This window comes from Rhinatrema bivittatum, chromosome 9 (genome assembly GCF_901001135.1).
Source record: "Rhinatrema bivittatum chromosome 9, aRhiBiv1.1, whole genome shotgun sequence".
NCBI lineage: Eukaryota > Metazoa > Chordata > Amphibia > Gymnophiona > Rhinatrematidae > Rhinatrema > Rhinatrema bivittatum.
In genome coordinates, this window is record NC_042623.1 from 179,670,510 (window position 1) to 179,697,742 (window position 27,233).

Genomic DNA, 27,233 nt, shown 5'->3' on the forward strand with positions numbered 1-27,233 from the left:
TAGCAGAAATAGGCATCGCAGGCACTGCCTTATCTTGGTTCTCCTCATACCTCGCCAATAGAGAATACATAGTAAAAATTGACAAAGCTGAGTCTTCTCACATCCCCCTCACACAAGGAGTTCCTCAGGGGTCCTCACTCTCTTCTACTCTGTTCAATATTTATATACTGCCCCTCTGCCACCTGCTCTCTGACCTAGGATTGAACTTTTTCTTATATGCCGACGACGTTCAAATCCTCATTCCTATCCAAAATACTCTAAATGAAACCCTTCAACTATGGGACTCCTATCTTACATCCATCAATTCTCTCCTCTCCAACCTCCACCTTGCCCTCAATGCTGCTAAAACTGAGATACTCATAATATCTAATCAACCTGAACTTACCCTCCCCAATATTACATCCTCCCCCCACGTCTCATCTCCAACTGTCAGAGACCTTGGCATCGAACTTGACCAGCGCCTCGATTTCAAAGCCCACATTAAATCCCTTCTTAAGGGAGGCTTTTACAAGCTTCACATCATGAAAAAGCTAAAACCACTACTCCACACACAAGATTTCCGTCTAGTCTTGCAGACCACTATCCTTTCCAAAGTGGATTACTGCAATTCCCTCCTCCTTGGCCTTCCAGAGTCGACCATCAAACCCCTACAAATCCTGCAGAACGCCATGGCGAGAATCCTAACGAACACACGAAAAAGAGACCACATCACCCCCATACTGAAGGACCTTCACTGGTTACCCATTTCTTTCCGTATACAGTATAAAACCCTCACCATACTACACAACCTCCTCTACAAACCCAACCCCTGGCTCAAGGACTCACCCCACTTCCGCATAACCAACCGTCCTACCAGATCCTCCCACGCAGGTACCCTACATACCCCCTCCCTCAAAATCGCCCATCTCACCTCCAAGAGAGAAAGGGCCTTTACCATAGTGGGCCCTTCACTCTGGAATACTCTCCCTACCTTTCTCCGCCTTGAACCCTGCCTGGCCACCTTCAAAAAAGGCATAAAAACGTGGCTTTTCAGAAAGGCCTACCCGGAAACCAACCAAACCTAAACATTTCCACATAATCTACCCCGAAACCTTCCAAACTTATACATTCCCACATAATCCCCCCCCCCCTCAGATTCCCAGCCTCCATCCCCCCCACCCCACCCGCCCTTTTTTCCCCCCCCTCCTAAGGCTTTCCCTTTTTTTCCCCCTCCTTAGGCCTTTTTCTCCCCCCTCCTTAGGCTTTTCCCCCCCTCCCAAGGCTTTCCCCACCGCCTCTCCTTGCCCGCCCTTCCCCCCTTATCTTCCTACAATTCTACAAAATTGTTCAATTTAGTCCGATATAATCAATCCTATGCTAATTGTCACTAATGTAAATATTCCTTTTTTCTGTAAATAAGTTTCTTTTATTTCTTATGTTAACGGTTGTTTTTTATACTCTCACTCATGCTACCTATCTTTCCCTCTCTTCTTCCTGTCTCTCCTTTCCCCCCCCCCCCCCCCCCCCTTTTCTGGCCTGCTCCCATCCCCCGGCCCCCCTGTTCATTGTAATTTCCTCCTTTAACTGAGTTACTTGTAAACCGGCGTGATGTGCCTCACGAACGTCGGTATATTAAAAGTTGTTAAATAAATAAATAAATAAGACTCATAACAGTAACAACTCTGCCTATGAAAAGGTGGCACTGTAGATATTGCACTGGCCAATAAAACATCAATACACCTATTGGGAAAACAGACAAGCCAAACTGCTACAAACCAGAAAACACACACATTCACCAAATACAGAATAAGGGACCACAAACTAAAGCTGAACTGGAAATCCCAAGAAACCAAATTCTGCATTCAATACAACACTAGAGAAACGTAACAGAAATGTATATTGTCCTGCACTGTGCCAAATCCAAAGAGATCAGAGATGCATATTTCCCAAAGCTGAGAGAGAAAATCCAAGACTTCCAACAAAAGAATGAGCAGAAAAAACTCTATAATCCTAGGGTAAAGAGGGGAAACAGCAGGGAGAGCAGCAAAATGTATGGGATCCTGCCACCAGGCCATAAATGAAATCTGACCAGGGACAATATGGACCAACATCAGAACTTGGGAATTGAAAGTTCTTGTTTCTCTTCCATATTTTGTAATTCTTTCCTTTTACCACCTTATGAATTAACTTGGCACACACAAACATATTGTTAGGCACTAGAATTGAATTTTTTGGTTATCACCACTATTAAGCTTTTTTTTTATGCATTACCCACTAGTTGGGAATTTTTAGCGCTTTTTCCCTGTATTTCTTGGCTATCTGAAAGTTGTGCACTTTAACTGTGGCTAAAAGCCCACTCTTTGTTCTTCAACAAGCAGACTGAGCCAGGTCGAGAGGAGGTGTTCTCAGGGTATATAGATCAGGGGATGAAACGTTTGTGTATAGAAGCATTTTCCAGCAAATTACTACTCACACAGAGAGCAGGCGAGTGTGAGCACGTGTATTTCATACTTGCGGCCAGGGCACAGGCTGAAAAGTGCCGTCACTGTCACGAACGCAGCTGCGTCTTTAGAAAGCAACCAATGGGGAGGAAGATAAAAAGCACATGACTGCCCCCAGCAGTGCTAAGCCTGGCGTCACTTTTCAAAGTGCTCCTGCTTTTTCTCTTTTACATTTGATGCAAAGGACGTGCAAACTCTTGCACCAATACAGCCAGTTTGGAAATTGCTCCCTTTACGGAGCTGCCAAGCAGGAACAATTTTTAAGTGGGAGATTTTCAGTAGAGGCCCCCGCAATGCTACTTCTGTCCTATCCCAAGAAACAGAAGAAGTATATTTTATACCGGAGAGAGCGGAATGTTCCAGCCCACCATGCATGGGATGGATTGTATAAACAGGAGTGCTAAAACCGGTCCTACAGGCCCCTCCCAGCCAGTCGGGTTTTCAGGATATCCCTAATGAATACGTATGAGAAATATTCGCATACACAGGAGGTAGTGCATGCAAATAAATCTCATGCATATTCATTAGGAGTATCCTAAAAACCCAATTGGCTGGGAAGGAGGGTGGCCCGTAGGACCCGTTTGAGTACCCCTTGTATATAACGTAAATATTCTGCCTTCCGTAACCATTCTTTCTGTTTATCATTTTTTTCAATTAAAACTAATTGGGAAAACGGTATCGTGTCACTGGGAATCATTCTCTAGCAGTAAGATAAAGAAGGGCCATGTAATCAGCCTCATCAGTAGGTCCATGAAATGAGCTTGGGCCCCAAGCAGGAAAGATTCCAAATTCCCTCACCCCCCTTCTTGTGAGAGGATAAAAGAAGGGGTGAAAGTTGCAAGTACAAAAAATCTGTCAAATCTTCCATTCACTAACCTTTATGTCTCTAGACCAGCAAGAAGAGATTCAGATTCAGAAAACGTTATTGGCATGGCACGTCTACGTTTGTTGCCAAAGGAATATACAGCATGATTAAAAGGGAAAGAAAAGAAAAAAATGACAAAATATTAACAGTAAAGTTGCAGGTTGCAGAAAGTATAATAGCAGGGACAGGTCTCGGGTTCTGGTGCCGGTCCGTAATGTCCATGGTTAGATTTCATTTCTGGCCTGGTGACAAGACAGCACTGATTCTACTGCCACAGCTGCTGTTTCTCCTCTTTCCCCCAGGATTATAAAGACTTTTTTCTGCTCATTCTTTTGTTGGAAATCTTGGATTTTCTCTCTCAGCTTTGAGAAATGTGAATCTCTGATCCTTTTGCATAGCACAGAAGGAAATGCATGTCTGTTTCTATTTCTCTGGTGTTGCCCTGCATACAAAGTCTGGCTTCTTGGGATTTCCAGGTCAGTTCTTGTCTGCATCCTTCCATTTCTAGCCTGTTCTTCCTTATTTTGTATTTATCAAATATATTAGCTTGGTATAAATATGGAAGAGTACCCAGATCACCCCAGGGCTTTCAATTGGCTTCATCGCAGACGTAGAAATTTCAAACCAACCACTGTGATAAGAAACAGCTGCATCACAGGCCTGAAGTTTTGATGAGAGGAGAACTAAACTATTTGAAATTTCAGAAGTTGGTCAAGGCTCATATATTTCCTTTTAAGGATTGGATTAGATAATGCTGTGTTCTGTTTTATTGGGAGGAGATAGATATAAAATGTTACAAATGATTATGTGATATATAAATCCTGTGTTCTGCTTCTGTGACTGAGATGAGGAATTCTGCTAGTATGTATTTTCTGTCTAGGGATCTAGCAGAGCAGCTGGTTCGGTTTCTCAATAGGAGGTGCATTGCTGTTCTAGGGCATATTCAGGTCGATTCAATAAATCAGTGCGGAAAATTGGCGCTCAATGTTGAGTGCCCGCTTTCCTAACGCGTGCCCAGCCACCTCTCCTGGCGTGCGATCGAATATTTAAACAAGGGGTCGTGCTGCCAAGGAGGTGCTAGGGACAAATGTGCGCCTCTAGTGCCTCCTTGGCAGCGGGTGCCCAGGAGAGGTGGCTGTCAGCCGGTTAGGAAAGTGGACTCTCAATTTTACGAGTATCTATTTTCTAACCTGTGCACAGCTACGGGTTAGGAAAATGGACACTTGTTAATTTGAGCATCCATTTTCCTAACCTGACCGTGGCACACTTTTTAAAACTTTTTTTTTTATTTTTTACATTCTCATCCTTCTTGTTCCTCCGACTTAATATTGCAATGATACTTTTTGGACTGCTCAGAAATTAACACCTGTGCCGCAGGCATTAAATTTCTAAGGGTAAAAATGTGCGGGTCGGACACACTTTTTTTTGGATAGGGGGAGAATAGCTAATAGCCTCATCAACATGCATTTGCATGTGATGAGCGCAATTAATTTCACAGTGGGTTGGACGTGCACTAATCCCCTTATGGAATAATGGGTTATGGAAGTGTGTCCAAGACCCATGTCCAACCAGGAGTTAAACAGCGCGCTCGGCTGGTTGTAATGTTTGCATTGCTGCCTTTTTGGGATGTCGGGTAGAAGTTTGAGTTCCAGGTGTTCACGTTGGATTGGTAGGGCAGGTTTCCAAATAGGTGCTGAATGTATTTTTTTCCAGGGTTGTCACTTCACCGAGTGTCTGGTAGTGAGGGGAGGTTTTCTTGACTCCTTAAGGGCTCACATTAGGAAGTCTAAATGTCAATAGGGAAAGGAGGTTTACTAGAAAGTGATTTAAGACAAAAAGGCAGGAGAGAAACACTGAAAGAAAAAGGCAGTCAGGTACTACAGCATGCGGGGGAACGGTCTTAGCTGCGCACCTCCCGGATCGGAACGTCAGGGGCGGAACCACCGGCACTCGCGCTTTGTTTCCCGTCGGGCGGCTGGGGAGCGCTGGACGCGCGTGACACCGGGAAAATGGCCGGGAGGCTGCGCAAGAGGGTGGCGGCGGGGGGCAGCGCCTGGCCCGGGGGCCGCTCCCCCCTGCTGCAGGGCCTGCGCCGAGCCTGGCACGAGAAGCAGCTGGCGCCGGTGCTGCTGGAGCCGCGGTACACGCCGCTGGTGGCCGCCGTGCTGTGCCTGGCCGAGGTGGCCCTGAGCCTGTGGGTGATCCAGAGCGTGGCCTGTGAGTCCCAGGCCGATGGCAAATGTTCAGTTCTGCGTGGGTGACCGAGGAGAGGGATTCTGCTAAGGTGTATTTTCTATGCAGGGATCTGTAGCAGTTCGGCTGGCTCTGTTTTCCCAGTAGGAGGGATATTGGTGTTCTAGGGTACACTGCAGTATTTGCATTGCTGTCTTTTCGTGTGCAGGGTTGTAGTTGTTTTCATTCAGGGTGTTAGTGCTAATTAGTAGGGCAGGTTTGCTGCATAGGTGCTGAGTGTATTTTTTCCAGGGTTTTACTTCACAGAGGGGCCGATGCAATACAGTGTGCTCAGCACTGTATAACCCACAGTTGGACACGGGTTGTATACGCGCTAGGTAATCCCCTTATGCCTCCACAACACGCGTCCAACGCAGAGTGAAACTAATAGCGCTCATCACATGCAATGCATGTGAATGAGGCTAATTAGCTATTCACTGCACATGCAAAAAAAAAAAAAGTGCATCCAAGACACACATTTTTGCGCTCAGAAATTAATGCCTGCCTGGAGCCGATAAATTTGGCATGTTTCCTAACTGGTGGAGAGCTGACGCTCGCAGGCTCCTCTTATCAAGGAGGCAATAGGGGCGCAAGTGACCTTAGCGCCTCCTTGATTACGTGACCCCTAATTTAAATATTGCATGGTGCCCCCAGGATGGGCACCTGGGGACGCGTTAGGAAAGCGGGCACTGACTGTTTAGCGCCTGCTTTCAGCGCACAATTATTGCATCAGCCCCAGAGAGCCTGATAGTGGAGGAAGTTTGCATTGCTGTTATTGAGATGACTCCAGCATATTCTTTTTTACGTAGTGAGTAGTAAAGAGACGACTCCTAATTCTGTTCTGCACCCATTATTGGGGGGGAGTTTGTGGAGTGCAGAACTGGAGATGCAGGATTTCTATTGGGGTTCTGTCTCATAGACCCCAGACCTCACAACTGTATAAGCAGAATGGTTGAATGATGTTATCAGATAATTTTAATAGTTTTACAGGGGATTGTATTTGTCCAGTGGTTTCTCTGTTGCATATAGGACTCTTGGAGCTTTTTCTTGTAGTGTCTTTATAGCCAGTTTAAAACTTTGAGATGCACTTAGTCTCAGTTTAAGGTATGTTCTTGCTAAACTTCCTGTTTATTTAGGAAGAATTTGTGTTGGAGATTTTGTTAGCTTTTTCTGGAAAATCTTGGTGTGGTTGTTTTTTTTTTAGGTTTACTAGTAGGGCCCATGATTTACAGTACATCTCTAGCAGGTTTAGATTCTTTTGTAGAACTTCTGAATTAAGGAATAAAATGAGATGATCATCAGCATACAGCAGGCATTTGAACTCTTGAGTTATTCAGTTTTCAGTTCTGGGACTGGGAATCTCACTAGTCCTGGAGAGTGGTCATTGATGTAGATGTTAAGGAGGGTGTGTCAGGCTAAGTCACTGTTGATCTCAGAGCAGAGATGCTGTAGCTGGAGACAGGCAGTCACAGAGGCCAGATGTTTTGGAGTCAGACACACTTTTTTTTTCTTGAATCACAGCAGTCACTTTATCTGGAGAAAGTGAAAGAACACAGACACTATCTGACATCACAGACACATAGAGCAGAGACACTTTCTCTGGAGGCAGATAGACACAGCAGAAATGCTTTGCCTGGAGGTGGACAGGCATAGACACTTTATCTCGAGTTAGACATAGAGGAGTCAGACAGAGTGGAGACACTTTATCTTTTGATTCTGTGACATGAATCCCTTTTATCTTGGTTGGACATACACCTCCCTCCTGTTTCTGTTTTACCTTTAGATACAGAGATTGACTGGCAAGCCTACATGGAGGAGGTGGAAGGAGTCCTGAATGGCACTTATGACTATACGCAGCTGAAGGGCCAAACAGGGCCCCTTGTGTGAGTACATTTGAAATTTCTGCTCTACCTCTGTTGTGGAAGCCGTGGGACAGTCTGATAGGCTGTTAAATGTTAATGCTGGGCAAATCATTTTAGCTGAATGCTTACAAACTGGCAACATGAAAAATACTTGGTAGAAATGCCACACAGGGTCATTATTGGCTCAGAGGGCAGAGTTTTCCCCAGTACCATGCTGGGACACTGGGTCCGTGCTGGATCAGAGTGAGGAGTGTCCCCTGTCACCATGCTGGGACGCTGGGTCAGTGCTGGATCAGAGTGAGGAGTGTCCCCTGTCACCATGCTGGGACGCTGGGTCAGTGCTGGATCAGAGTGAGGAGTGTCCCCTGTCACCATGCTGGGACGCTGGGTCAGTGCTGGATCAGAGTGAGGAGTGTCCCCTGTCACCATGCTGGGACGCTGGGTCAGTGCTGGATCAGAGTGAGGAGTGTCCCCTGTCACCATGCTGGGACGCTGGGTCAGTGCTGGATCAGAGTGAGGAGTGTCCCCTGTCATCATGCTGGGACACTGGGTCAGTGCTGGATCAGAGTGAGGAGTGTCCCCTGTCACCATGCTGGGACACTGGGTCAGTGCTGGATCAGAGTGAGGAGGGTCCCCTGTCATCATGCTGGGACACTGGGTCAGTGCTGGATCAGAGTGAGGAGTGTCCCCTGTCACCATGCTGGGACACTGGGTCAGTGCTAGCTCAGAGTGAGGAGGGTCCCCTGTCACCATGCAGGGACGTTGGGTGAGTGCTGGCATCTCCTGTTGCGCCATTCCTTCCAAGGACCGCATATGCCTGCCTCGAGCAGCTTCTGAAGATCCCAGGATTGATACCCAGGAGGATGTGCCTGGATGTTTTACTCATGCCCATGATCTCTTGCCGCTGTATGATTGTTGTTTTCTTAGTACAGGTATCCTGCTGGCTTTGTATACATCTTTACTGCCTTCTACTACATCACCGACCATGGCACCAACATCCGCCTTGGTCAATATCTTTTTGCCGTGCTGTACCTCGTCACTCTGCTGCTTATCTTCCGGATCTACAGCCAGACCCAGAAGGTGAGAGGAGGGGGATGGATTGGGTGAGAGTGGCTGAGGAACGTGGAATGGAGGGGGTTAAGAAGAAGCCCGAGTGAGGGAATATGTGGAGAAGAACTAGGGTGAGGCATGGAGAGGGGGATTTCTGCACCGTTTCTCATTAGTCAGGGACTCCATGGGGAGGGGGGAGAGGAACTGCTTTGCTGAGTTGCCTTCTGTTCTCCCGTTCCCACAGGTCCCCCCCTACGTCTTTTTCTTCATGTGCTGCGCCTCATATCGCATTCACTCCATCTTCATCCTGCGACTCTTTAATGATCCTGTAGCTATGGTGATTCTCTTTTTCGCTGTCAACCTCCTACTGGAGGGCCACTGGTCTCTGGGCTGCTTCTTCTACAGGTGAGCTCTGTACAGGGGGAGAACTTACACTATGCACTGTGCAAGGGATGGCCATCAGGTGGTCTGCAGTAAAACTTAATGGTGTGGCTTAAACAAGGGAAGAGGGCATGGGGAGGTCTACATTCATGGCTGAGAGGGAGCGGGGAGGTCTACATTCATAGAGGAAGCGGGGAGTGCTACATTCATGGCTGAGAGGGAGCGGGGAGCGCTACGTTCATGGCTGAGAGGGAGCGGGGAGCGCTACGTTCATGGCTGAGAGGGAGCGGGGAGCGCTACGTTCATGGCTGAGAGGGAGCGGGGAGGGGCTACGTTCATGGCTGAGAGGGAGCGGGGAGCGCTACGTTCATGGCTGAGAGGGAGCGGGGAGCGCTACGTTCATGGCTGAGAGGGAGCGGGGAGGGCTAGGTTCATGGCTGAGAGGGAGCGGGGAGGGCTAGGTTCATGGCTGAGAGGGAGCGGGGAGGGCTAGGTTCATGGCTGAGAGGGAGCGGGGAGGGGCTACGTTCATGGCTGAGAGGGAGCGGGGAGGGGCTACGTTCATGGCTGAGAGGGAGCGGGGAGGGGCTACGTTCATGGCTGAGAGGGCGCGGGGAGGGGCTACGTTCATGGCTGAGAGGGCGCGGGGAGGGGCTACGTTCATGGCTGAGAGGGCGCGGGGAGGGGCTACGTTCATGGCTGAGAGGGAGCGGGGAGGGGCTACGTTCATGGCTGAGAGGGCGCGGGGAGGGGCTACGTTCATGGCTGAGAGGGGGCGGGGAGGGCTACGTTCATGGCTGAGAGGGCGCGGGGAGGGGCTACGTTCATGGCTGAGAGGGGGCGGGGAGGGCTACGTTCCTGGCTGAGAGGGAGCGGGGAGGGCTACGTTCCTGGCTGAGAGGGAGCGGGGAGGGCCTGGAGTGTATCCCAGGGTGATGGTTACTGCTAAGCTGCTCCTGTCTTTTCTTCTCTGGCACAGTTTGGCCGTCTCTGTGAAGATGAATGTTTTACTCTTTGCACCTGGGCTCCTCTTCCTGATGCTTTCCCAGTTTGGCCTTCTGAGAACCATTCCCAAGCTTGCCATCTGTGCATTGCTACAGGTAATCTGCTGCTGGTGACTTAGGAACTGCTCCCTAACCTGGCACTGCTCCTGGAACCGTTCCCAAGCTTGCTATCTGTGCATTGCTACAGGTAATCTGCTCCCGGTGACTTAGGAACTGCTCCCTAACCTGACACTGCTCCTGGAACCGTTCCCAAGCTTGCCATCTGTGCATTGCTACAGGTAATCTGCTCCCGGTGACTTAGGAACTGCTCCCTAACCTGGCACTGCTCCTGGAACCATTCCCAAGCTTGCCATCTGTGCATTGCTACAGGTAATCTGCTCCCGGTGACTTAGGAACTGCTCCCTAACCTGGCACTGCTCCTGGAACCATTCCCAAGCTTGCCATCTGTGCATTGCTACAGGTAATCTGCTCCCGGTGACTTAGTAGCTGCTCCCTAACCTGACACTGCTCCTGGAACCCGCCTGCTTCCCTGGGCAACATGGGATCCACCACCCGGTAACCGTGTGCTGTCGCGGGGCGTGGGCGGCATCACTGACCGTACGCTTTATTTTTGCAGTTGCTCCTGGGCCTCCCCTTCCTGATGGAGAACCCCACAGGCTACCTAGTGAGAGCCTTTGATTTTGGGCGCCAGTTTCTCTTCGAGTGGACAGTAAACTGGCGATTCCTTCCAGAGGAGGTCTTCCTGCACCGTGGCTTCCACCTCTCGCTGCTGACTGCTCACCTGGGTGTCCTGGTTCTCTTCTGCCTCTGCTGCTGGAAGAGGTCAGTGTGCTGCGTGGAGCAGGGTGCCAGGCACCTCATGACCGAGGGGTACGGAGGCCTGTGCGGTAGTCACTTGCATGTCGGGCTGGCCCTGTCTTAGCAGGAGAGAGACTTGTTTGTTTGCAAGGCAGACGTGCTGCTCATGTTCTGCTGATTTCTTGCTACAGGTCCGAGGAGAATATTGTTTCCTTATTAAAAGCTCCGGAGCACAGGAAGAGTCCCCCGCAACCTCTCACTGCAAATCGTATCCTTTTTCTGACTCGTGTGGCTTGGTGAGGTCTCGTGTGATTCCAGGGAGAGAGATCTCTTGGCCCAGGGGATCCCTAGAGGGAGTTCCAGATGTTATGTAATTCCAGAGAGAGAGGCGACCGTAGGCATAGGGGAGAAGCCTCGGGGTTCCTGGATATAATGTGATCTCAGAAGGGTCGCCACGTGGCCCAGGTCAGTGATAACAGACTGATGCAGGTCTGATGTTTGTCTCTCACATGCAAAAACTTGTAGTTACATCTGTGAGGCAGATCTCAACTCTAGGTCATGAGAGATATGGGAATGCTGGGATTTAGTATTAGTAGTGTAAGGTATTTCATCATCTTTTTTGGGAGTGATATAGTAATTCTATAGGATCTGTTTGTTTTGTGCTAGGGCTATGATGATATTATTGAGATTGATAATCAGAGCAGAAGAGGGATATTCAAAGCCCTTGCTGTGGGTAGAGAGGTATTTTCTTTTTCATACCCCATATCAGACCAGAGGAGTGGGTTTTGCATCCCTACCAGCAGATGGAGGCAGAGAATAAAAACTTTTCAGACACTGCTACATAACAGAAGAGAGTGCTCAGTATTTCTCTTGTCTCCAGCAGGTGGTAGAGGAGTAAAATCTGCAGTCTAGAGTTCACAAGAATAAAATAAAAAGATGGGAGAGGAAAATTGCTTGCAGGAGTGCCAGATTCTGTGGGGAACCATCCCCCTGTAGAGCAGGGCAAGCAAGGGGTCGATTGCCCTTCTTTTGCTTCTACCTGGACCTTTTAGGAGGTTTTGATAGTGCGTGGCACTGGCTCCCTCATACCCTGCCTCTTCCTGCCCTCTCCAGAGCAAGATCAGCTAAAGGAAAGTATTTTCTAATTTATCTGTCGGTCGCTGCTTTGGCTGCATGGTCACTTTAATGAAATCTAAGAAAAGATGTCCGAGGCAGTGCTGCTGGACAGCAAAGGAGCTTGTGCAGTAAGTTTCCCCTGCTGCGGGATCCATGGAAGGAATTTTAGCTGCAGGGAGGGTGAGGGGATGATTTAGGCACATTTGTGGCTTCAGTTCCCATAAAGCGATTCAGCTCAAGCTGGCCATGGTGGGGTGGTGCAGGAAACGCTATGTGGCCTGTGGTGACCGCAGGGCGATGGTGGGATCGTCTGCTCTGGGTGCTTGTGAAAGGGCAGGGTCCTGGAGAGTGCCACAGATGTCACTCGGGGAAGGTAGCAATAGCAATGGGCTGCATGTGACTCTTGAGCTCTGCAGAGGAGGATGCTGCAGACACCAGGGGGTCCTTCTGTCCATACCTGTGGGACGTGAACTGAAGGAAGAGAACCTTTTTTTTTTGCCAGTGTTTTTCCTTAAGCACAAGGCCGCCCTAGAGGTGCCAGAAGGTCCTCCGGAGGTCTCTGCTAGTTTCTTGTTGAGAAAATAAAAAATTAATTTCAGGAATCTGGTTCCATGGGGTGTTAGGTTCCTTGAAGGGCCATCACCCAGGGAGAGTAGGGTGAGCAGAAGGTTGGTAACCCTAATTGGTCTCAGCCCGAAGGCTGTGGAGAGATTGATTGCCAGTGGTCTGGCCTGCTCCTTGTTTCCACGCAGCTGTCACTTGCCTCTCTCTCAGCTCTTGGTCTTTGCTGACTATAGTTGAGGGAGTGTTTGGTTTCAAGAAAAAGAGTCAGGCCGGACGACGGGAGATGGGCTTGCTTGGCAGCTGCAGCGCTAATGGAAAGGCCGGGGATTGGCTGGGATCCACCCTTAGGACAGTTTCTCTGCTGTATGGGAAGTTGATGAGTGCTGGCAGAATATATAGCGTCGACGGAGCGCAGGAAACGCTACCACTCTTGTGGGGATGAGAAAACGGGCTGCTGGTTGTAGTAGCTTCATGGCATGAGCTGGTTGGAATTACTTCTCCAGAAAATGTACAAGGTCTCCACTTTGGGCTTCCGGGCTGCTGTTTGTACTAGCTTCATGGCACGTGCTTGTTTATGTTGTGTTCAACAGCTCCAGGTGTCTGAGGCAGATCCGTCAGCTATTGCAAAGCGGACGGAACACTTGGGAGTGGGGGCGGCCTACATTGGTGATGCTTTCATGCTCTCCTGTATCCGTCGGCAAGAAACACAGTGTCGGCCACTTTGTTCCGGCGTCTCCTGTGACTGCATAACTGGTCAGTGGAGGTATGGTCCAAGTCTCAGCTGGGTAGTCTCCCTTTCAAAGGCAAATTGATGTTTGGGGAAGATTTGGAGCAGCTGGTAAAACTCCTGTGCTTGTCAAATGGCCATAAGTCACCTGAGGACTAGCCAACTGGGAGCAGGAAGTGTTTTCCGGGCAGATACCGTCCAGGCAAAGGATCCTCCAATCCAACAGGAGGTGTTTTTCCTTGCAAAGGCAAGGATCGGGAAGGAAGCAGTCCTTTCAGGGGACACGTAGATCTGCCCGTGATAGTTCCGGTCAAAGAACCAGAGGAAGTAAGGCCGCACAATGAAACGGGGCTGGTCCACTCTTCCCTGGAAGCCGTCGGGAGTAGACCAAGATCACTATGGATCAATAGGTCCCAGAAATGATGATAAACTCCTATGCTTTAGAATTTCCTTGGCCAGTCCGAGAAACCTACATAATATCTCCTTGTACATCCCCTGTCAAAAAGAGAGGCAGTGAGGGATATGTTGCAGTGGCTAAAAAGCCTGGAGGAGATAGTGAGGCCAGGGAAAATACTCTGTCTACTTTATGGTTTCAAAAAAGGTAGGTATCTTCCCTGTACGTACCCGGATCAGTCCAGACTCCTGGGTTTTGCCTCCCCCTACAGCAGATGGAGACAGAAGTTTTGGCAGACTCTGTCCTAGTCCCCTAGGTGCCACCTACAGTCCGTCAGTATTTCTCTGTCTCTAGCAGATGGTGGAAGTGCAAAACCCTACAGTCTGTACTGAGTTAGTGTAAAAAAAAAAAAAGGCACATTAATGAGAATTCTAGCTTAGTTCTTTAAAAAAAAAAAATAAATAAAATTTTCAGGCAAAGAGGATTCCTTTCAGCCTCCCAGGGGGTAGTCAAGTCCTGAGGGGACCATACCCCCTGGTGCTTGAGGCAGCTGAGGCTAGGGGTCGAGGGTCCTGTTGCCGAGTCTGAACAGCACTGGGGTGATACCGGGGAGCCCGGCTCACTCCTCCCCAGGAGGACCAGGACCCATAGAGGATTGTCGGGCAAGTATTAAGTTTTTACTTTTTCTTACTCGGACTCTCCCTTCCCTTGCTACCGGGCTGGGCACCGCTGCCTGACTTTTGTCGGTTTTTCGCCTTTCCCCGAGATTTTTTTGCCTTTTTCTCCTCTTCAGCGATGCTGCGAAACACTGTCGGGCGTGCGGGTCGGTGCGTGCGTGCGTTTCACACAACGGCCTTTGTTCGTCTTGTCTCCCTGGGGGGAGGGAACTTCCTCAGCCGCCGGGGACAGTGTTTTGAGCGCCCGCAAAGGCTCTAAGGGGCTCGGGAGACCGCGGCCCCCTTCTCCTGATCCATTTTGAGTACCATCAGGGCAGCCACACGAGCCGCGGCAGGGGAGGGGATTCTCCCGCCTTCATTATCCTCGCAGCAAATGGCCCCCGGGGGGGTGGGGTGGGTGAACCAACGGGCATGGCTCAGGAGCAACGGAGGAGAGCCCCGAGGGGGCTTCAGACTCCTCCTCTTTGTCCTCCTTTTCCTCAGAGTTTATATTGCTACTCCATAAGGCCTTTAAGGCCCGGAAGCCTGTAAAAAAGCATGGGGGAGATAAATCTTCTTTCGAGGTGCCAATTTCAACTTCTCACCAGCGGTCCAAACCTCTGGAGGGCACTGGGTCCTCAAAGCTGAAGCGCCCCTTACGGTCGGGGGCCCCCCCCATACGGACACAGATTCTTCCTCAGAGGCTTCTGACCCATATGATCAGACCCTACCATCCAAGCCTCTGCAGGGAGTAGACGGGGATGCAGACCAGCATCAGGATTCTGTCCGCAGCTCCCATATTGTGGAGGGGGTCAATCCCAAAGTGGTCCGCCTTTTTAGAAAGGATGAGCTGGGCCCACTTATCCCCGCAATTCTGGGGGAGTTAGGTCTCGAGGCTCCACAGGAGGAATCCCGGATGGGGTCCATTGATCTGGTGATGTTGGGACTGAGTGGTCCGACCACTTCACTGACTTGCTGTTCAGAGAATGGGACACCCCTGACTTGGGGTTGAAGGTCAGTAAAGCAATGGACAAGCTATATCCTCTGCCATAGGAAGGCTTGGACCTTCTTCGAGTTCCCAAGGTGGATGCGGCAGTGTCAGCAGTCTTCAAAAAGACCACCATTTCAGTTTTCCAGTTACAGGGGTGACAGCCCTCAAGGATCCAAAGGATAGAAAACTAGAACTTCAGCTCAAGAAAATATTTGACGTCTCGGCACTGGGAGTGCGGGCTGCCATGTGCAGCAGTTTTTCTTTGAGAGCGGGTCTTCGATGGGTGCAACAACTACAGGCCAACGCCTCTCTGTCAGACAAAAAAGCTCTTCAAGCAGGGCACCTGGAGGCTGCGGTCGCTTATAGTGCGGATGCTCTTTATGACCTGTTGCGGACCTCTGCCAGGTCCATGGTTTCGGTTGTCTCTGCACGAAGGCTGTTGCGGTTAAGAAATTGATCTGCGGATGTTTCTTCCAAAGCTCAGCTGGGCTCTCTGCCTTTCAAGGGCAACTTACTTTTTGGAAAGGACCTGGAAGACATGATTCAATCTCTGGGTGAGAATAAAGTTCATCAATTGCCATAGGATAGGCCCAAGTCAAGGGGCTCCTTACCCTCTCTGTCTCGCTTCTGTGGGAATCGAAGATTTTGAAAGTCCCGGTCTTCCGAGTTCCTCTCTTAAGCAAAATTCGGGTAGATAGCAGTCATGGTTCCAGTCCTTTCGAGGGCGGCGCTTCGGTAGACCTGGTAACCCCCAATCTGAAGTGGGAGTTAAGTCTCCACAATGAAGTGAGGCCAGTCCATTCCTCAGTGCTGGTTGTAGAGGGCAGACTGTCTCTGTTTTGAGGAATGGGCCAAATTGACGGCGGACCAGTGGTCCTCACCGTGAATTTGCATATCGCCTTCGAGACCGGTTTCTGGTCTCCCCATGCGCTTATGAGGAGAAACGTCTGGCGGTACAAGATACTTTGTAGCGCCTTCTCAAGCTAGGCGCCATTACGCCAGTTCCTCCTGCAGAACAGCAGAGGGGCCGCTATTCTATTTACTTCGTGGTACCCAAGAAAGAGGGCGCCTTTTGGCCCATTCTCGATCTAAAATGGGTCAACAGATGCCTTCGGGTTCTGCATTTCCGCATGGAGACTCTTGAGGTCCATCATTGCCTCGGGGAGACTTTCTAGCATCAATAGATCTGATGGAGGCATATTTACACATCGGAGTCTGGACCGTCCACCAGAAATTCCTGAGGTTTGCCATCCTGGGACATCATTATCAGTTTCAAGCTCTGTCTTCCAGGCTTGCTACTGCACCCAGAACCTTTTTCCAAGATAATGGTTGTCGTGGCGGCGCAACTCTGGAAGGAAGGATTCTTGGTACATCCGTACCTGGACAACTGGCTGATTCGAGCAAAATAGGAGTTTCTCTGCCATTCGGTCGTACACAGAGTGCTTCAGCTGTTGAGATCACTCGGTTGGATGGTCAACCTTGCCAAGAGTAGTCTGGTACCCTCCCAGTCCTTGGAATTCCTGGGAGCCCTGTTTGACACGCAACAGGGGAGAGTTTTTCTTACCAAAGACCGCATTTCCAAATTGCAGGGACAGATTCGAGACTTATTGTCCAAGCATCCTCCCAAAGTATGGGATTACTTGTGGGTCCTAGGTTCGATGACTTCCACTCTGGAGTTAGTTCCATGGGCCTTTGCTCATATGTGTCCTTTGCAATCAGCGTTGCTTTCCCGATGGAACCCAATCTCCGAGCAATTTCATCTGCCCTTTCTTCTTACAGATTCTGCACTGTCCAGTCTTGATTGGTGGCTCCTCTCGGACAACTTGAGCCGCAGAGTTCCCTTGGTAGTGCCCAATTGGACAGTGGTTACCACGGATGCCAGCCTTTCCGGCTGGGGAGCGGTTTGTCGGGGGAAATCCGTGCAGGGGCAATGGTCGCAGGAAAAATCTTGGTGGTTGATCAATCGTCTGGAGACCAGAGGGGTGCGTTTAGCATTACAGGCTCTCCTTCCACTCCTCCAGGGGAAGTCGGTCAGAGTTCTGTCAGACAATGCGACCATGGTGGCTTATATCAATCGCCAAGGAGGGACCAAAAGCCAACCAGTGGCGGTAGAAGCTCAACAGTTGATCAGCTGGGCGGAACAGCATTTGGTCAGCATTGCGGCGTCTCACATAACTGGCGTCGACAACGTTCACATGGACTTTCTCAGTCGTCACAGTCTCAACCTCGGGGAGTTGGAATTGGCTGACGAAGCCTTTCAGCTCATATGCGACACATGGGGCACACCAAGCATGGACTCGATGGCGACATTCAGGAATGCCAAGGCCCCGTGCTTCTTCGGTCAGTGCAGGGAGACAGGAGCAGAAGGAGTGGATGCCCTGGTTCTTCCCCGGCCAAAAAAACGTCCTGGTATACGTGTTCCCACCTTTGCCTCTGATCAGCAAAGTGCTACGATGAATAGAACTCCACCCGGCAGAGGTGATCCTAGTAGCTCCAGAATGGCCAAGACATCCATGGTTTGTGGATCTGGTTGGAAGTTTTGTTTTTTTTTTCAATTTCCATTGAGGGCTCCAGTTCAGGGACTCCAAACTTTCCCCTGCTCAGTCTAGAGGAAATTAGGTTAGTTTTTGATGACTTTCTTCTTGGCTTGGGTACAGTTCAATACTGCTGAACTCCAGGTGGGCACTCTGTTATGTAGCTGTCTGAAAAGTCTTTATTCTCTGTCTCCGTCTGCTGGTCGGGATGCATAACCCATTCATCTGGAGTGATTTGTGGTATTCCAGGAACAACCTGTTCCTTTATCCCCTGAAAGTGGGGGCTTTGATATTGTGCAACCTGCGAGGGGTAAAAAGTGTGTTTGACACGCATCAGTCTGGAAGCATTCCTAGGGGAGGAGAGGAAGCTGTGCCCTTTGAAGGACATTTTCTGGGGCAGACATTGACTTTAATTATTGGTGCAAAGCCTGTGGGTAAAAGCAGCAGAGTTTGCTCCAACACAAGAGAAAAATGCAAATAGAAGCATCAGTACCAAGTGACTATTCTGTTGTTCATGTAGAGAGAAGATGCTCAAGCATAGACCTAGAAACTTTGGCAGAAAGTTATAGAACTAGTCCCATTTGTATTGGGTGCCACCGGCCTGCATGTGCATCTAGATTTTGCCCCCAAAAGAAGCTTTGGCACAATGCAAGATTAAGAAGAGAATTAGCAGCAGCTATGAAAGGCTGAGATCATTTCCAACTTACCCAAGCTTATGGATGAGGCTCATTCCTGGAATGGGATGCATAAAACAAACCCATGTGTTTATAGTGAGGTAGGGATTGCTTCTCCACTGTTTGCTGAGATTTGCCCCTTGATATGACAGCAGATATCATTTTTGTTCTCTTCACTTCTAACTTCATTGGCGTGTGCTTCAGTCGGTCTTTGCATTATCAGTTCTATGTGTGGTACTTCCACACGCTGCCGTACCTGCTCTGGTGCACGCCAGTGAGGCGTCACACTCATTTCCTCAAGTACGTCTACAGGCACGAGTTCTGGGGGTGAGGGAGAGGGTGATAGTCCCCCTACAAGCGTGGGGTGGGCCAGGTTCTTGGGGAGTAAGAGAGCAACAGTCCCCTCCTCGTGTGGCATGGGATGGGGTGAGAGGGAGGGAGTCAGCCCCCCCCCCCCCTTTCCAGTGTAGGACACACAGAGCTTTGATAGTGAGGGGGACAGGGCAGCATGCCCTCCTAGGACCATTGTGGATGAGGAGTGGCTGAAGGGAGGGACACAGCTCTGGGTTCAGAGGTGAGGGTGTTTGCCTCCTTCCAGTGTGGGGCTGAGGATGGTGGCAGTGGTTATTGGGTGGTAGGAAGTGAACTAAGTTTTTTGCTGCTGCCAGTACTAACACGTTGACGTCCTTTTGTCTCCTTAGTGTGCTGGTTCTGGGTCTCGTGGAGCTTTCCTGGAACACTTACCCCTCCACGCCATACAGCTCAGCAGCCCTGCATCTGTGCCATGCTGTCATCTTGCTGCAACTGTGGTACAGCAGTCCTACCTCAGAGGAGAGCCACGAGCCCGCAGCACCTCAGGGATTGCAGAGTGCTAGGAGAAAGAAGGAATAACAGCACATCATCCCCAGACCGCAGCCCTCCTGCTGTTGGCACAAATTCCATAGGAGAGATGACTGACGAGGGCACGTAGAAACAGTCAGGAAGGGGGTGCTCAGATATTGCCAGCGTGAGGGGTCAGTCAGCGGTTGGCAGTGTCAGGGAGTTGTTGGAAGATCATTGGCATAGGAGGGGAAGCAATCTGAGATTGTGCAGGGGTGGGAGGGAAGGCACAGAGATTGCTCGTTGGTTTGCTCCTAGATTGCCTGCATAGAACAATTCTCCTTTCATTCACTGAAGAGTTTTGGCTTGGAGGTTGTTCATACTTCCTCTTTTCCAGCAGGGTCATCCACACTCTTTATAACAAATGGAGGTGGAGAATATAAGAATCCCAGGAGTAATGAAGTCTGGAAAAGATTAGGGTGCCACAGCAGCTAGGATCAGAGTATCTCGGTGCAGCAGGAGTGAGAGGATGTTGGGATGTATGTGCATCAGGAAACAGAGAAAAAACTGGTCTTGAGTTGTGTGTGCAGTGGGAGGAAGGGAGCACTATATATATAGCAAGAGAGGGAGCAGATCTTAAGCCAGGCGTGCATCAGAAAAAAAAAAAGAGAACATGAGTGATGCATTGGGGATGAGTGTGTCTCTCTGGCTGTGTGTAAGAGAGCACCTCAGGCTGTGTGGGTGTAGTAGGGGAAAGTGTGAGTTTTGCTGTGTGGGCAGTGGGGTGGAGAGTGTGGCTCTTGCTGTGTGTGTGAGCCTTGAGAGAGAATACATTAGGCTGTGTCTGCATTGGGGGAGAGTGTGACTGTGGCTCCGGCTGTTTGTGCCTTGGGAGAGAGCAGCTCTGGTTATGTGTCTTGTATTTGGGGCAGTTTTTGGAATCCATGCAGAGGCTGCAGTCCTGCAAATTAAATTTTCAAAGGAAAACTCTCCATGCATTTTCCTTTTGAAAGTCAAACCTGTAAAGTCTGCAGGTACAAAAATGCACACACCCCCCTATGGGCAGATCAGCTCTGTAGGAAAGGTACGCCTGACCTTCCTCCACACCCAGGAATGACCCTTTTGCTTGCAGTAAGTCCGGGCAGTTTTCTAAAACTTATTTTACAAGTGTAAACATATGGCCCCTGCATGTGCAAGAGAGAACGTACCTCAGATTGTGTGTGTAATGAGAATATTTTAGGCTATGTGTGCGGTGAGTATGTCTCACACTCTTATCTGCACAGACAGCATCTTATACGGAGTTCAGAACGTGTGTCTCAAGTTGCATGAACAGTGAGAGCGCCCATCTCAGGCTGTTTGTGCAATTAGAGGTCCCTATTCAGTAAGCCGGTGAGCAGACCAGCTATCCAGCTAAACTTAGCCAGATGACTTTTCCTGGATATTCACTGGGATAAATATCCCCCTGACTACACTTGCCTAAAGTTACCTGGCTTCATGTTAGAGATATGCAAACATAGCCGATTAGGTTTTTAAGTTATCTGGTCTTGTGGCAGCCACCTAGCTGGATAGCGTTGAACATAACTTAGTTGGCTACAGCTGAAAATCAGAAAGTTGGCTAGAAGATAACTTAGGCCCACCCTGGAACATCTCTTGATCTGGCTGGATATGTGGCCCAATAGTTAAAAAGTTGCCATTTAGATGGATAATGTTTGAGTTATCTTGCTAAATAGCTTTGAATATGGACCTCCTAGAGTCTGTCTTCCTTTAGTCCAGCTTTTATGACTGTTCAGTATGCTAAGACCATTGGAGCGGGCTGTGAAAGAGAGAATAATGTGATCTGGACTCTATGCATCCATTTCATACACACTGTGTGTGTGACCTTCCTCCCTCCATCCACATCTGTGAACACTGTGTGTGACTACCTCCTATCCCTGTGTACGCACATTGTGTGCAACTTCTCCCCTTTTTTTTCTCCACAATGGCGATGACCTTTCCTGCTCCCCCTATGCCCACAATATGTACAATAAAATTTGACATAATCACTGAAGGAAGAATAATAAAGGGAATGGAGGCTTAGCCTAGTGGTTAGAGCAGTGGCTGCGAACCAGGTAAACCGGGGTTCAATCCCCACAACTGCTCCATGTGACCTTAGGCAAGTCACATTACCCTGCAGCGCCTTGGGTACAAACTTAGATTGTGAGCCCTCTGGTGACAGAAAAATATCTACAGTACCTGAATGTAATCCACTTTGAAGTGCCTAAAAAAGTGGAATGTAGAGTAAATAATAAATAAAACAATATGGAGTCACCTGATGTGGTGAGCCGGGTACGAGGGTTTGCCTAGGCTCCGATTGACTGCTCCTATCATCATCTTCAATCCTTGCTAATCCTGTGGCTTTTAGCTCACCATCTACCAGGCCTGCTGTGAGCACATGTCCGTTGTGCATTATATATAGAGAACCTCTCCTACGATGTCTGCAAAGGGAGGTAGGAAAGATAAAGAAAAACCCCGCGGTCCAGACACCGAAATGGCGACTGGGAGTGACCCCACGGGGGATAACCAGCCCTCAGCGGTAACAATCACTGATATAAAAAAAGTGGTTCATGCGCATTAGACGAGAAACTGGCTGGGATCATGGTTCAGCTTACCAATATCCATGCTGTGCTTGCCTGAATTCGCCCCACGCCTTGATCAGGCCAAAGGCTGCATTGCCGTCCTTGAAGATGACTCGTTCACGCATACCAACAAAATGGCAGCCCAGGAAAAAAAGGTCGCTGAACTCGGGGAGAAAATAGATGACCTCGAAAATGGCTTGCTGTTCCAACCTCCGATTCCTCGGTTTCCCAGAGTCGGTTGAAGAGTGATCCCTGGGGCAGTTGTTGGAAGCATGGTTACCCACAGTCCTGGATCTACCTGACATGCAAGGAAAACTTGTCATGGAGCAGGCCTATAGATTAGGGGCTAAAAAAGATAACCTTCAGCGCCCCCACATCGTTATAGTGAAAATCCTAAATTTCAAGCATAAGCATGAGATATGGCAGGCATATCGAAAGAAAAAGGTGATTTCATACAACATCCATAATATTCGCATCTTTCAAGATTACTCAAATCGGGTATCAGAATCACGCAAAAGCTGCTCGTAGATCTGCTCTTCCCTTCATCAGCAGCAGATCAGATTCTCTTTACAATATCTGGCCAAACTACGAATCTGGCACAATGATTGATCCTATCTTTTCGACACACCAGCTAAAGCTTTCCTGAACGGCCTGGAGGAATGATTCAGCCGCATGCTACACATCTGAAATGTAATGATTTATACTGGGCTCTCTGGTCCGCGATGCTAGTGTTTCCCACCTCATATGATATCAGCACACCCCTATCTCCTTTGCTCAGAGACCTATGGCTCGGCCAGATGGGGTTGGGTACCCTGATTTATGGAGGCCGATAGCATCAGACGGTTAATCACGGTGAGGCCTAAAAATCCCCGCTTCTTAGATGAGGCTTCCGCTTCTTCAATCAGGTCACATTTGGGTAATGCACCTGGCCTGCCTAGCTTATTAAAAGGTACGTGCCTCCTGAGAACATCCTGAATAATAAACGAAGGGTCTCGTGTGCCAAACTCCATGACCTGATAAAAGACACTCTAGCCACAAATGACTGGGATCTGCCTTGTTGGTCATGTTGCGGGAGCGGTGGAAAGACTTAGGAACTCACAAGCACCCGTGACTGTTACCAGGCATAACTTGCATACTATTTGGTTGCAACATTCCCAGCATTGCTGCTTGGGAACAGCGATCTCCTTGAGCTTCAGGAGCCCCTGGGCAACCCATCCTCAAGAGCCGTGTAATTGCTGCCTCAGCGACCATGGACCTGGCCCGATGTCTCCAGAGGCAGGGAATCCGGCCCTTACTGATTTTCGCTGGCAGGAAATTCTCAGAACCTTGCCCAACATGTGGGAACCTCACCAGTTTCTCTGCCATGAACGCAAATTAGTCTTTTGCCAAACTGATATTGGTTAAACTAGACCTAACCAATAGAGGGGGCATTTATATGCTTGAGCCTAACCCACCTTATTCACATAGTATAGATCCTGGGTGTGCCCTGACTCTGGCATCTGTCTCAGATGAGAGAGCTCTGCTCAGTAAATCACTCGTACACATAGACACATGACTCCAATCCCTCAATGGGGTTTTGTTATATTTCTACTCCAAGATTTTCATTTATAGATAGAAGTTTGCAAAAGTGTATATGTCTGACTTTGTGGATTGAACTGGTATACGGAAGCTTGTCACTGTACTATGGGCTTTTGTCCACCGCGAAATATAGCTCTTGGGTGGTGCCATACTGGGACGGAAAAATGATTGAGGCTGAGCTGGGGGCCTCTCCATTCACTATTACCAAAGTTGTACGGTCCTTTCTTATAGATCAGCTTACCCCTGAGAGAAATGAATACATTAATCTCATGAAATGTGAATGGCCTGGGGTCCCTATAAAACGAAAGAAAGTTTTGTCCGATCTTAGGTGCCTACAAGCAGACATAGCTGGCTTGCAGGAAACCCACCTTTCATCAACAGAAAGTGAGAAATTGCAACGAGAGTGAGTGGGTTCCCTGCATATATTGGGCTGCACAAGGCAAAAAAGCAGGCGTTGCCATTTTAATAAATCAACTAATTTTCAGGTAATCAAGAGTTTATCCTTACAGGGGAATGGAATGGGTTCTTAGTGACAGTTTGTAATGCTTATGCCCCAAATGACTATTCACATGCCTTTTTTGTTAAAATACACAACCTTATCCTTAGCCACCTGCACGGTATCCTTTTTTTTACTTGGGGATTTTAACTGTGTGCACGACCCTGCTACAGATTTTTAAAAAACCCAGTTTTCCCTATACGTACAAGGATCAGTCCAGAGAAGTGGGTTGTGCATCCCTACCAGCAGGTGGAGTCAGAGAGCAAAACTTTGGGCACTGCCATATATACACAAGAGCGCCACCTGCAGTCCCTCAGTATTTCTCTGACTTCAGCAGCTGGAAGAGAGGCACCTGCAGTCTTAGCTAATTTTTCAGTGTAGTTAGATTTTTCTCTTAATTCCAGATTTTTTAGTCAGGATTGCTTCCTGAGGTGTTAGGCACCTTCGTGGGCCATCCCTCAGTCGAAGCCGGATGTCCGGAGGGGTTGGTTAACTCTGTCTGGGTTTTGTCCGTCACCACTCGGAGTATGAAGGCCAGGGGCTCCTGGTTACCTCCGAGGCTCCTCCCCCAAAGCTGCTCCTTCGACCCTCTCTGCTCTACAGGACTCAGTAAAGTTTAAAAAAAAAAAAAAAAAATTAGAAACAGTGTGACTTCCTCTGTGATTTCGGCTGAGGAAATGAGTCGGGTCGGGACAGCCAGCCTTTGCAGGCACTCTGGGGTGTTTGGCAGCCATTCTGTGACATTTCCTTCTCTCGGGGCTCCGGGTTGCTCAGAAGGGAGAGAGTAAGTGTTTCTTCGCCGGCCAGATCTGTGGCGCGGCTCAGCGTGGTGCTTTGCAGCAGGCCTGTCGGCATTTTTTTGTCCCGCCTCAGTCTCGGCGCCCCTTTTTGTGTGAGCTCCAGTGGGGGAAGATATCTCGGCCTTGATTCCTTCCTGGCATTGGACCGCCCGCAGTGCGCCCCTTTTTTCTGTTTTAGCATTCCTCCCCTCAGCTCCTGGACTGCGTGGCTGCGCAGTTATTCAGGGGGCCCTCGCTTTAACTCCGTGGTCTGTCAGGCGTGTGGGGCTCAAGGGCAGACTTTAGATTGGTTTCCCTCTTTTTAATCTGCTCCCCCAGGATGGAGGGTTCGTCGGGCCCTGTGCCCTTCCCCCAGGATGGGGGGGGGGGGCCTTCATGCCAAGGCTCGAGGGAGGAGGAATCTCCTCCAGTCTTAGCCCTTGTGTGGGAGGACAGCGCTAGTGGACTGGGTGAACCAGCGCCTCAGGATCCCATACCGGAGGATGGAGACCCGGATGGGTTTTCGCCTGAGTTTGTGTTAATGCACCAGGCTTTCCTGGCCAGAAAGCAGGCGGACTTCAAGAGGCAAAGTCAGTCAGTGGGTCTTTCCGAGCCGCCGCTCAAGAGGGATAGACTCGAGAAACAGCAGGCCTGCGGGGTGATGGTCCCCAGGGGCCGCAAACTCCTCCCCCACCTTCCGGAGCTCCAGGGACGGCTCCGGTTCCAATTCCTGATCTTGGGGACCCTGATCAGGATGATGCAGATGAGGACGATTTGCCACCCATAGAAGGGGATGATCCCAGCGTGGTCTGCCTTTTTAAGCGGGAGGAACTACGACCCTTTATTCCCCGGGTGTTGGACATCCTGGGGCTTAAGATCTCTCAGGAAGAATCAGATAGTGAAGAGGTTAATCCGGTCCTTGACGGAATACGGGGCCCAGTTCGTCCTTTCCACTGCCTAAAAAGGTTCACAAGCTGGTGTCCCGCGAGTGGGACGCACCAGACGCGGGACTCAAGGTGGGCAGAGCTATGGCCAAGCCTTATCCTCTTTGAACGGATGTCTTGGATCTTCTGAAAATTCCAAAGGTGGATGCGACGGTTTCTGCCGTGACAAAGAAGACCACTATTCCGGTAGCGGGTGCTGCCGCTTTAAAGGATATGCAGGACCGTAAGCTGGAGATCCAGTTGAAACGAGTCTTTGAAGTGGTCGCTTTGAGTCTTCAGGTTACGATCTGCGCCAGTCTTTTGCAGAGGGCTTTTGTGCTGGGGTTCAGGACTCAACGCCAGTGCAGGAGCTGCCAGTAGTGCCACCCTGGAGGGCACCTGTTTGGAGGCGGGCATCGCATATGTGGTGGATGCGCTTTACGACCTAGTGCGAACTTCAGCGCACAGCATGGTTTCTGTAGTGACTGCGCGCCAACTGCTGTGGCTGCTTAATTGGTCAGCAGATTTGTCCTCAAAATCTCAGCTGTGTAACCTCCCGTTCAAGGGTAAGCTCCTGTTCGGTGAGGAACTGGAGCAGTTGGTGAAACTACTCGGAAAATCTAAGGGACATAAGTTGCCGGAAGATAAAAGGTCCACCAGAAAGGTTTTTCCTTCTCGGCCGCATTTTCAGGATTCACGCCGATTTCGCTCCGGCAGAGATTCCTCGCCTTACACGCCTAAGCAGACTTCAGGACATCAGCAGTCCTTTCGAGGTGGTCGTCGCCCCGGCCGGGACTCTGGATACCTCAGGACGGGAGGCAGTAAAACCTCTCAATGAAGCTACGAGTCCCCATTCTGTCGTCAAAGCTGTCGGGGGCAGATTGTCCAGCTTTTACATGGAATGGGCATGGATCACCTCAGACCGTTGGGTCCTGGAGGTGATCAGAGAAGGCTATGCTCTAGAGTTTTCACGTCCTGTGCAGGAGGTGTTTGTGGAGTCCCGCGTGGCCTCACGCAGCAAGCAGGAACTGGTACGGGAGACCCTGCGGCGTCTGATCCAGCTCCAGGCCATTGTCCTGGTACCAGGGAGAGAAGAGGGTCAGGGACGTTACTCGGTTTACTTTGTGGTTCCCAAAAAGGGTACGTTTCGTCCCATCCTCGATCTCCAGAAGGTGAACCGTTGTCTTCGTATCCCTCGTTTTCGCATGGAAACCCTGCAGACGGTAATAGCTGCCGTCCGGACAGGGGCATTCCTCACGTCCCTGGATCTTACAGAAGTTTATCTACATATTCCGATACAGCTGAGTCACCAGCGGTTTCTACGCTTCAAGGTCTTGGGGCAACACTTCCAGTTTCGAGCCCTTCCATTTGGTCTGGCGACGGCTCCTCGAACTTTTACCAAAGTCATGGTGGTGGTAGCGGCCTTCCTTCGCAAGGAGGGGATCCTGGTCCATCCATACCTGGATGACTGGCTGATTTGCGCCAAGACCCGGGAGGACTGCGAAAGATCAGTTCGCATGGTGATGTTCACCTTAAGATCGCTCGGGTGGGTCATCAATGTATAGAAGCGTCACCTGGAACCCACCCAAGAGCTGACCTACTTGGGAGCCCAGTTTGATACCTTGCGAGGCAGAGACTTTCTGGCGTCAAACTGGGTACCCAAGTTGCAGAGCCAGATACAGGCTCTTCTACTCA

The 27,233-nt window shown here is 49.7% G+C and overlaps 1 protein-coding gene across 3 annotated transcripts; it reads left to right on the forward strand.

The window, feature by feature from the left end:
* The first annotated feature begins 4,901 nt into the window (after window positions 1–4,901).
* On the forward strand, window positions 4,902–21,475 carry ALG3 (ALG3 alpha-1,3- mannosyltransferase). Of its 3 annotated transcripts, none has more exons than XM_029615322.1 (9): window positions 4,902–5,014; window positions 7,361–7,460; window positions 8,372–8,519; window positions 8,734–8,894; window positions 9,850–9,970; window positions 10,491–10,696; window positions 10,864–10,940; window positions 18,484–18,628; window positions 19,030–21,475. In XM_029615322.1, the coding sequence occupies exons 1-9, from the start codon at window positions 4,972–4,974 to the stop codon at window positions 19,217–19,219; spliced, it is 1,191 nt and encodes a 396-aa protein (XP_029471182.1). In that variant the 5' UTR covers window positions 4,902–4,971; the 3' UTR covers window positions 19,220–21,475. The 3 variants fall into 3 exon arrangements, with proteins under 3 accessions (XP_029471182.1, XP_029471180.1, XP_029471183.1); XM_029615320.1 differs by lacking the exon at window positions 4,902–5,014 and adding an exon at window positions 5,301–5,562; XM_029615323.1 differs by lacking the exon at window positions 4,902–5,014 and adding an exon at window positions 5,501–5,629.
* The last annotated feature ends 5,758 nt before the right edge of the window (window positions 21,476–27,233 follow it).